Genomic DNA, 11,201 nt, shown 5'->3' with positions numbered 1-11,201 from the left:
CAGAATGTTTGCGCTGTTAGTCAACGCAGCGGGCAGAGTGCTCCACGTTACATTCTCGCGAGATTTCCCGCGAGGCAGCGCACAGCTGCTCTGGCGTGGTGTGGACCCGTGTGCATGCTAAGCTGATGCTAACCAACATCTAACTTTGCTGACTTCCATATAATATTTTCCAACTATTTTCTGGTAACGTTGGCTGTACAGAGGAATCTCCGTCACAATGAGTATACTCGTCAAAATATCAGAGATCGAAAGTGAGGTAAGATAGACAGCCGGCTGTCTGACCCACTGAATCAGTCACGTTGTAACTGCATGCTAACTGCTAGCTAGCAACTAGCGTTAGCAGTCAGCGTTATTAGCCCAACTCCTACAGCTGGGACACGTATTACAGCTAATATTTCGGGCCCACAGTTTATTGACAGGTGACAATGTTTATTGAAAAGTTGCCTTTTGGGCTCATTCGACTTAACTTTTATTAATCAGACGTTAGAGGAGTTCCTATACCATCAAGTTAGGCCATTTATTGTAGCCCACGAAACAACCAAACTGAATCCTAAATTATCTTAACATGAAAGAAAACAGGTTTCTTTTCGAGGTGTCAGTGTGTGTTTCCTCCCATTAAAAGGGGCTTTAAAGAGTTCGAGTAACGTTATCTAACTTCAAAACAAACTTATGGAGGTTATTTTCGGCATTTGAATGCTTAAACGGTTTGAAAATAGCCCTGGACACGAACTTTAGTCTGGTGCTGTCTTCAAATGGCGCAAGGCTTTGACACAGAGAGGCCAGGTTAAAGAAAACAGCCCATTAAAACAGATTCTCATAGTTTGTAGTTATCATCTGATATCCTACAAGTGAGTTACTTTAACTTTTAAGTAACTAGCTGGTAGGATATACAGTTTAACATGTTAAAGGTATGGGTTCACTCTTGTGTTGTCTGTTTTATAACAAAAGTCAGGTTTCCATATGAACACTGGAACTGTTCTGTCCATATTGTATTGAATCCTCCATGTGGCCATTAAAAGGTCTCTTCCTAATGCCCTAACAATGTAAGTGATGGGGGGGGCCACATCTACAGCCTCCTTTCTGGAAAAACATATATATTACAACGTTTCTCTATAGCTTATCACAAGCTGATGATTTTCTCTAATTGTGTCATGTTTAGTTATACCTGGCGGCATACAGTAAACACTGTCTTAAAATGCTGCTGCTCACTGGTTACTACAAGAAGTCATGTAAAGAATAAGACCTCAAACTGTGTTGTTTCTGTTAATCGTAGATGGCCAGGACGCAGAGGAACAAGGCCACAGCTCACCACTTGGGTCTGCTCAAAGCTCGTCTTGCCAAACTCAGGAGGGAACTCATCACACCGAAAGGAGGCGGTGGTGGTGCAGCAGGAGACGGTATGATCCCAATTTCTAAAAGCGTTTCTACTCTTTTCTAGGTATGATTACAAAAAAATATTTTTCTATCATCTAAAGCATCATTGTGGATATTTTTTTTTTTTTGTCTTTTAGGTTTTGATGTTGCAAAAACTGGTGATGCTCGTATTGGCTTCGTCGGTTTTCCTTCAGTGGGAAAGTCCACCCTACTAAGTAACCTTGCAGGCGTGTACTCTGAGGTTGCCGCCTACGAGTTTACCACTCTTACGACGGTACCGGGAGTCATTCGCTACAAAGGGGCCAAAATTCAGGTACAAGAACGTCTTGCTTGTCCCAGTACCTGCAGAAGTGTTTCCAGTGGGTTGCTTGTTTTAATCTCTTGTGTCTTCCCTCCAAGCTTCTGGATCTCCCTGGAATCATTGAGGGTGCCAAGGATGGCAAAGGCAGAGGGAGACAGGTCATCGCAGGTAAAGATGTGATCCGTGTGGTTTCTGCTTCGACAGGTTTTCATTGACTAAATAGAAGAGAAACAGAGGATGATACCACTACATCGATATTGTGCATTCATGTGCCACTTGATAAGACACTTTTTTTCTTAGTGTGCAAGAGGTAAAATAAAACTTCATAAAGAGTGGAACGTGATGTTTAGAGGCCAATTTAAACACTTATTTCCACCCAACGTTGTTGTTTTTTCCACAATAGAGCACACACTTGCCTTAACAAAGTTTTAAATATAATTGTACACTGTGACAAATGCATTTAAATGTGTTTTCTGTATCTGTAAGTTGTTGCAGGTACATACTTTATCTACTACAGAAACTATGTGATTTCCTTCATCCACTTTGCTCTAACCACTGTCTGCTTCTCCCTCTTCCCTTCTGTTTTAGTGGCTCGAACTTGCAACCTAATCCTGATAGTGCTCGATGTGTTGAAGCCTCTTGGTCATAAGAAGCTAATAGAACATGAGCTGGAGGGCTTCGGGATCCGACTTAACAAGGAGCCACCCAACATTGGCTTCAAGAGGAAGGACAAAGGAGGCATCAACTTCACCGCGACCGTATGTCTCACACAGAAATATGAAAACAGAAATGCAGATGTTCTCAATTTTCACCTCTAAGGAGTAACTGAAATGTTGGATTAGTGTTACTGATCTGCAGAGTGAAATGCAGACAATTTACATAGGATGTGTATCACAAACACTGAAACACTTTTCAATGCCGCCCTCTGGTGGCCATGTATGAAATTACACATCACTAAGTGGCTCCTACATGTTTACTCTCCCGACATTATGCATATATATCAGTATTTATTCTGTATTTGGTGAACACTATGATTACCTTTGGCTCATCACTTTACTGATGGATTTCGTTACACTGCACTTGAAGCATTAGTCAACTGTCTCGATGCCTTCTGTTGATTCCCATCATGCCTTTCATCCCCTCTTTAGTGTGCACAAACCGAGCTAGATGGCGATACTGTTAAGAGTATCCTGGCAGAGTACAAGATCCACAACGCCGACATCACTCTGCGCAGTGACTCCACAGCTGATGACCTCATTGATGTGGTGGAGGGGAATCGGTAAGCTGCTGAAGTGCCAGAATGCCCCCCCCTTAGTCTTTTTCAGTGGGTGTGGCCAGTTGGAATCTTAAATCTCAATTTCCACGACACGACAATGCTATTCATGGGTTCAAACCACACTTTCAATTTCATTTTTTCATACGTGTGTGTGTGTGTAATGTATAAAGTTTAGTTTAGCAATGTCTTCTCTTACTTAAAAAAGTATGGGATAACCATTCCTCAATGGTAATTAGATATAAAAATGTGTTAAAATCAAGTATATGGACAATGTGGGGTGGGGCATGTGTAGTGGGTCGACGTCTGTGCTGCGTTGTATGTTGGAAAAGGACTTCACTTCCCTGGACTGTCTTGTCTGCATTTAATTGCGAGGCACCAGGCACGGCAACAGCGTATATAACCTCCCTGCAATTGTAATGAGAGCATTCACAGGGTCTCTTCTGCATAAATGCTCTCTGTGCATCCCCAGGGAAAAGGGAGGGCATACTCACTCTGATTCTAAAAGAAACAAATAACCAACATATATTCTTTCTGTAAAATATTACAACATAAATTAGCCATGCAATAACCCACACACCTGCAGTGCTATAGTAACAAATCATTCGCAGGGTGTCTTTTGCATTAACGCTCTCTGTGCCTGTAACACCATGAACGGAGTCGTGAAACGCTCAGAAGGGTCTCAGCAGTACAAGCTACACAGCACTCCTGCCGCACACGTTCTCTTCTAATTATCAGTTTCACGCAGTTAAAGCAGACATGAAGCTGTGAATTCACTTCAGACTAAATAGTTTGCTCTCAATGCAGACATTTCATGGGCAGCAACCACTTACAGTCTCTTGTCCACAGGGTCTACCTCCCGTGCATTTATGTGCTCAACAAAATCGACCAGATCTCCATCGAGGAGCTCGACATCATCTACAAGGTGCCCCACTGTGTGCCCATCTCAGCCCACCACCGCTGGAACTTCGATGACCTGCTGGAGAGGATGTGGGACTACCTACAGCTTGTGCGCATGTAAGCGTTCTGTACACAGTCCCCACTAGGGAGTGTGACTGCAGGGGGAAAGGGTTGGGCATTTAAATGGTGCAGAGCGAGGAATCTACTATATGTGAAATTTAATCTGGTTGGTTTTAGACTGTAAGATTTGATGGAGATCATGTGTTCATTTGCAGCTACACCAAACCCAAAGGCCAGCTTCCTGATTACACTTCTCCTGTTGTTCTCCCTGACGGACATACTGCAGTCGAGGATTTCTGCTTAAAGATTCACAAGAACCTCATGAAAGAACTGAAGTAGTGAGTATTTGATTAATTCTTTCCCTTCTTTAAGGTTTCTTTTCTTTTAGCGCACAGATTTGATCATGTGTGCAAACTTGAACACTCTTCCCTACAGGATGATGTTTTTCCTTCATCCTTTTATTATTTAATTTTCATGTTTTAATTTAACAGGTGGTGTTATTCAGTACATCAGAATAAAGTGTGTATATATATATATATGTATTATCTGCTTCATGACAAGCGTTCCTTACTACGGGATAAAACAACACAGTCGCTTTAATCACAGCCATTGCCCTCTTTACAATGAGATGCAGCAGATAAGCATTCATTTGAGTCTGGATCTGAGATGATGTGTCGCACCACCCTCTCTAAATGGGAGAGCTTAGATCGTCAATCTCATCGCTATGTTAGTGCTGCTGAGTATTACCCGTCCTCGAGGGAATTAATGGGTCAAACGGTGACACACGCAATTAGAAAGCCTTTGTAACTAAAGGATGTCATTGTACCCTGTAGGTTACTTTATCGTGCAGAACCATTGTTGCTGTAGCAAAGGAGGAATAATGGGGAGGTCATTCATCTCAATGGGGCCTTCCTGACTAAACACAGGATGAATATAACTATAATAGTATGTGTATACATTATTTTCTGGTGTAGTTAATGTGCGGATCACCACACGATGAGCTCTGTCATCCTTTTTTACGGTTCTATAAGGTGGTTTAAAGTTACGAAAATCATTTATGAACATTCATTTCAATATGTTGTCTTTCAGCGCACTCGTGTGGGGAGCATCTGTGAAACACAACCCTCAAAAGGTGGGCAAGGACCACGTGATGGAGGATGAAGATGTTATCCAGCTGGTGAAAAAGTAGAGCGTCGTAGTCGACCGCATGGCCCGTGTTCAGTACAGTTGCTCAGTAATAATCACCGAACGTGTCCACGAGAGCATCTGTGTCACGCCATTCCCAGTTCTGTGCTGTAATTTAAGAACAAGATGACATGAATGTAAGTGTCTCATTTAAAAGAACCCACAGTTCTTAACACCACGAATAGTTCATATTGAATATTGGTTACGGCTTGCATTGAAATAAAACAATAAAAACATGGAATCACGGAATTATGCGTTTTTCATTCTTGTGCAACAGTTACCTTATTTTTATCCAGCTTTTAAAATGACAAGACGTCACACAAACCTCCAGTTTTATTTAACTATTTTCTTTCCTTCATCGGGGTGGATTCAACGTTAACATGTATGTGTCAAGTGTAGCCGGGCACAGTTTTTCTCTTTTTAAATCAGGATGATCTAATGTGGTACATCTGGTCTTTCTGAAGAGCGTCGCAGAAATGTTGCCTCGTTAAATCCTGTAACACGCCACACAGTCTCCTTCAGAAACACACCAGCACTAAGCAACAGCGGCGTAACTGCGACCATGTCAGTCTGGCTCAGAGAAGTCATTTGAAAGCCCTGTCCAGCTAAACGATTTATGTGGCATTGATGATGAAGGCAGTTATTCAGGCTGGTGGGCCACCTCCCCCTCTCTGGAAGGGGACCGCCACTCCGGTTAATCAGTTCATTCACTCAGACGCAGTCTGGGGATATCACACGCCAGCTGTTCACAACTAACGAGACTCCACAGAACCGAATAAAGAGCATTTCATCAGAGCTGGGAGCACTTCTAGTAGTTTGCAGTATCTGATGTCGATATGGGCAACCGGCATGAGGTGTGGCGGCCATTTTGTGTCCGAGCGCCCCTCATACTCGCCAGTGACTCAATGGATTGCGCCAGTGCATACGTGAGATTGTGGTATAATATAGAAAGATTAAAATTTGAAGAATTAAGACTACACTTTATTGAACTCGACAATAAAAATGCATTCAATTCAGCTGAGCTTTCCCAGAGCTGTAGGAGCTTGTTTCATTATGCTGCAAAGATGTGGTGCTGGCCTTTATTTTAGCTTTTTTTTTTAATAAACTGGCCTTTACATTTCATCAAATATTTCATAAAATGTATAAAACAGGAAAGGATAGGTATGTAAAAAAAAATAATAACTTTAGAGCTGTACAAAATATTCAAAATACAAAACTAACTTTAATCTTTATGTATTTACCAAAATATATTATAGCTAGGCCCACAATGTGCAATAGCAAATAAAAAAATATCTCAGTCGATCCCTAATGAATTGAATCCACTCTGCAGTCGAAGGCGAAAAACTGCTTTGCAAGACCACAAAAATAATATTTCTACGCTCATACAAGAAGCCATTTAATTGTCAGGACTATTAATATTGTCTATTAATTACTGGTTACACCCGTTGACACTGTCTGATTCTGAACAATGTTAATCTTGAGAGGTTCACAAAGATGTAGACATGCAACAGGACTCCGGTTCATCGACATGTAAGAAGCCATACAGCTCACAACGCTGTAACGGTCAATGAGGATGCTGTCGAGCGTTTTTTACGTTATAGACTACAGTTCTTACTGAGAAAATAGCTACTTTTGTAGGAAAAGCTGCAGTAGTTGAGGTTATTGAATGCCTGTCCTGCAGCAGCAGGATCAACCCTCCTCAGACCCCCCACCCCCCCACCCCTTTTTTTTACCCTGTAAATTATAGCAGCACTTTAGCTAATGAAAGAGTTGAAGACCGGGCACTAATAAAAGCCATTAAGTGAATAAAGCACTTCCCCTCTAACAAAATTAAAGAATCTACCCATTTGGAGAGGGAGGACTTTGTATTAATATTTATGAAATGCGGAACCGGGGGCCCCCCCCCCAAAACTCCCCAACCGACGTCCAATCCCAGCCTGACCAAGTCCTCCTTGCCCGTGCACCTATCCCAAGAGAACATCACCAACCCCTCCTAGCCTGAAGGAGGGGCAGGAGATGAGGACTTGAAGGGTGCTGAGGACGCAGTCAGGGCAGTCTGTCTCCAGTTGAGCAAGCTGGAGGACCCCAAGACACAGCTCAGAGCTCCCAGTCGACTTCGTCACCACTCAGCCGGCTGCAACTACCTCCGACTTTGGGACCAGAGGATGGAAAGGTGGGTTTCTTGGAAAGACCAGATGTACAGAAGTGAGTTTCCAAAGACAGCATCTGGAGGTTGTTAGTTAAATACAGAGTAGGTTATGACTAAGTTTCATTTTTGTAGTGTTGCATTGATAGTTTGTTGGGTTTTCACCCTTAGTCTGAAGAATATTTTACTTAATTTCTTTGCTTAGAACAAGATATTTTAATGATAAATTGTTAAGAACATAAAAAACAGTCTTTAGTCAAATTTGCACGCATGAGTTTGAAATCCAACTCCTGAAAGACAGTACTTGTGGTGTTCCATGTAAGTTTTTGAAAAAAGAAAAACCACCAAAAACAAGGTAAGGATGCATAATTGTGTATCACAATCATCCATGCATAAAAAACCATCACGCCATCCCATCAGCCACACTGCAACCTTTGAAACATCCTCATTGTTCTGAAAAACAGAGGTCCGTTTCACCGCCGCCGCCCACCGTTTTCACCCAAAGTACTCCCATTTTCATGCCATTCGGTCAACTACAAATGCAGAGTTTCTCTTTGGTGCATCAATATGCATTGTGGTGTAATTTCATCACACAAAGTGGTTCAGTTGCCAGAGCTCTAAGTTGATTATCGCACCATGCCTTCTCATTTTAGTAAGATGTCCCATGGGAGCTGAAAGAGACACAAGAGAAGGTAACAAGATTGTCAAACCTTTTGGTGAAACAGCTGCCTTAGCTTGATGGTATCATGACTCTTGACATTGCACTCAGTGACCGTTAACTTAGTTAGGACTAAATTGCCAGAAGGGGTTGTGTCTTTACTCTAAGAAGACGGCAAATGTCCGAAGATGGACAACGGCAATATAGCAATAGCTATCGCTCTTGCGTCCATTGGTATCTCTAGACTTATTTTTCAGTCAATTACATGTAAAATTTCAGAGACTGGACTCTATGAGATGCTGCAGTTCCTAACAAGATCGCTGATGAATTACCCAAACTCTGTTTCCATTGATCAGTTGAAGAACAGCCAACAGACTGATGGAAAACATATTAGATTAAGCCACTATTCTTCAGGCCTGCTGTACATCTTTTGTTGGAAAATGTTTAATGTTTTAATGTTTGTTTCATGAAACAGTGATAGAGGTTTTAGACTTTTTTTTCAGTCGTGTCTGGTAGAGTTGGACGCGAAGGGCGGGAGGGTGGGGTTTGACGCAGTTTGTGCGCAGGAAGGGTGTAGCCCTTTTTACCGCAGTGAGTGTGACCTATGACTAATCGCTTTTTAAAATTATTATTATTCCGCAGATGGACTTAACTGCAAAAGTGTACAATTGTTTTCCAATCGTTGTGTGAACCAATGGTGAGATTTGTCTTTTTTTCAATTTTTAAATCCATCCATGAGCGTGGATCTCCTCCCTCACACCTTTGGACTTTTCTCGACTCTTGGACTGCAGGTACAAACCAACCCGCGGGATTGTCCTTCAACTGCAAGAAAATACTTTGATGATAATGTGTTTCTTTTAGGAGTTTTAATACTTGATGAGTTGGTCGACGAAAGCAAAAAGATGTGTTCTGTTTCATTGATTTTCTCCCTTTACTTCCATTTAGATTTAAACCAAATGAAAAAGCTTTCATGTTCCTTGACTGCAGTGTTTTGAGCTGGATCCACGGTTGTCTGTGTTGTTTCTCTGTATTTGCCCAGGACCCCATTGTGCTTGATCTAACCATGCAGTGCATCATCTGTCCATGGTTTTGCCAAGCACCTTGGAGGCTTGTGAGCACTATCAGCCTTCTGTTGTGAATTCCTGAGCAATTTTTAAAAAGTCAGTAATGTACAGTTTGTGCGATTTTTGAATTTAGACATAAGCATGAAATGAAATCTCAAATAGGGCAATAAAACTGGAAATCAACGCTATGGGGTGAACAAAGGGACCATCATTATATAATAAGTGGCTCTAATTTTGTTTTTATTCTTATTCCGGGTGATATATCTCACGATGTACTCTAAGATGTAGGTCCATGACTAATAAATATTATCTAAACATACAGTGTGTTTGATTGGCATTCATTAAAATGTCGAATGAAGGGCAAAAATGGATTTTAAAGAGAGAGTGGGGGAGGGGGGGGGGAGAGGGGCTCAGGGTTTACAGCATTCATTTAGATAAAACATTTTCTAAAAAGCTGGTTGGTGTCATAAAAGCAGATTTATGGAAACGGTCAATTACTGTAAGTGCTCCGTGGATTTTAACTATGGCTAAGAATTTAAGACAGTGCTGGTCATACATTAAAACAATGTGCTCTCTCTTAAGACATCACTGATCTGTAAATCAAACCCTGAGACAACTCCATGTGCTTTACACACACACACACACACACACACATACTGCACTAATATATATATATTAGTTGTGTTTCTCCAGTGTGCTGAGCGTCTTATTTTTCTATGTTGTACCATAAGGCAAATCACAACCAGTGTATTTAACCAATACATTTAAATTGATTAAAACCAGACTTGTCCTTTCTTTGTGACTCTTATTTTAATGAACTCAGTCTTCACTGACACTTCAAGTACATTACGTACATTAACAATATTATGTAAAACGTCTGAGTTAGAATCAATGTCAGAATGACCATTAGCAATGAAGTACACCAAGAACCTTGGTTTTATCATGTTGTGGTCAATTGATTACAAATACAATTTATTTAAAAAAAAAATAGCAATGGCCCTTTTCACATCAGACATTTTGCTGTCATAGAAGGAAACAACATGACCAATGGATTGAAGTTCTATTCCCAGTATATAATGAACATGGTGGGCTTCCATCCAAAGTGGCGAACTTTTTTTCAATGCAGATGAATTGCTTGTTCCCACCATGGATGTACGTTTCCATCCACTATCGTGGTGCAATTATTAAAAGTTGTTTCATCTAGGAAAGCAATAAGTGGCTCCAGTCGGAAAACCATTATACCACCGCATAAGAAGTGGGCGCCTTATAATGACGTAAATAAAACAGCGCCAGTCGGAACTTCAACGTGACAATCAGTGCCGAAAACTAGATGTATATGTGATATTTTTATTTGTTTCATGTATTAATGTGAGGCCAGTTACGTCAGATCTGTGTGGGGCCATGAGGAGACTTTTTACACGTGCTGCTATGTTTCGTCTCGTCAGAGGAGCAGAAGCGTCCACGAACGTAAGTCACGTGCTTCACGTACGTCATCATGCATTCGCGAGATGTTTCCATTGCACGTTGTCACATGTTGCTTTTATTTATATTTCACCTCAGAGCATACAAAAACATATACGCGATATTTCGAGTGTTTTTTTCTATTTTTCTGCTTTTTCGTCTTAGCGGCTACATCCGGTGCTGATAAAATAAAGCCAACGCGGAACTGCCACAAACTGCATTTCCTCAAATGACTACTTGATACTGGTTCCATAGACCCCCATGTTAAAATGTATAACTTTACAGCGAAAATAAACATGTATGCAGCCTGGTACAAAAAACGGGTTTGGTCTCTATAAGAAATATCTCAGTTATTGACAACTGTACGGGGTGGATTTTAATATAACTCACCTGTTTAAAATTAAAATTAAAAATACTTAACTTTAAGCATAATTAAGGGCGTGGCCGCTTTCAGTGACAGGCCGTCCCTGAAGTTAAGCTGCTAAATTGAATTCAGCCATCATTCATTTAATTGTTTACAGCTGTGCTTTTCTTACTGCCATGTGTCAACATGTCTTCCATGAAAAGCCTACTGAAGATTCTTTTGTGAGACTAAAATTCTACATTTAAATTTTTTTAAAAAGACCAGCAATCACAAGTTCAGGCATATTTTGTCAGGTAAGCACAGCAAAGCATCAAACTGGATGGATATGTCTAGATTTAAAAATTATAATAAAAACATTGTCTTTTCACACAGCTAAAATATTAGATTGACAATCTCCCTAACTACGCACACACCC

At 41.0% G+C, this 11,201-nt stretch overlaps 1 protein-coding gene across 1 annotated transcript; it reads left to right on the top strand.

The window, feature by feature from the left end:
- The first annotated feature begins 10 nt into the window (after nt 1-10).
- On the top strand, nt 11-5,499 carry drg1 (developmentally regulated GTP binding protein 1). Its single transcript, XM_031855668.1, has 9 exons — nt 11-256; nt 1,274-1,397; nt 1,512-1,687; nt 1,774-1,843; nt 2,264-2,433; nt 2,824-2,954; nt 3,798-3,965; nt 4,124-4,246; nt 4,998-5,499. Exons 1-9 carry the CDS (start codon nt 218-220, stop codon nt 5,095-5,097), a joined length of 1,101 nt encoding a protein of 366 aa, XP_031711528.1. The 5' UTR covers nt 11-217; the 3' UTR covers nt 5,098-5,499.
- Nucleotides 5,500-11,201: the final 5,702 nt, after the last annotated feature.

The sequence above is a fragment of the Anarrhichthys ocellatus genome, unplaced genomic scaffold (genome assembly GCF_004355925.1).
Source record: "Anarrhichthys ocellatus isolate YVR2014 unplaced genomic scaffold, GSC_Weel_1.0 scaffold16, whole genome shotgun sequence".
NCBI classification, from domain to species: Eukaryota; Metazoa; Chordata; class Actinopteri; order Perciformes; family Anarhichadidae; genus Anarrhichthys; species Anarrhichthys ocellatus.
This window is presented reverse-complemented; position numbering and strand designations above follow the sequence as displayed.

What these genes read in the sequence shown, in the direction of transcription:
- drg1 (XM_031855668.1), top strand. Translation starts at nt 218, where the DNA reads ATGAGTATACTCGTCAAAATATCAGAGATCGAAAGTGAG. An exon ending in TATCAGAGATCGAAAGTGAG is followed by an intron (nt 257 to 1,273) that starts GTAAGATAGACA and finishes TGTTAATCGTAG; the next exon opens with ATGGCCAGGACGCAGAGGAA. An exon ending in TGGTGGTGCAGCAGGAGACG is followed by an intron (nt 1,398 to 1,511) that starts GTATGATCCCAA and finishes TTTGTCTTTTAG; the next exon opens with GTTTTGATGTTGCAAAAACT.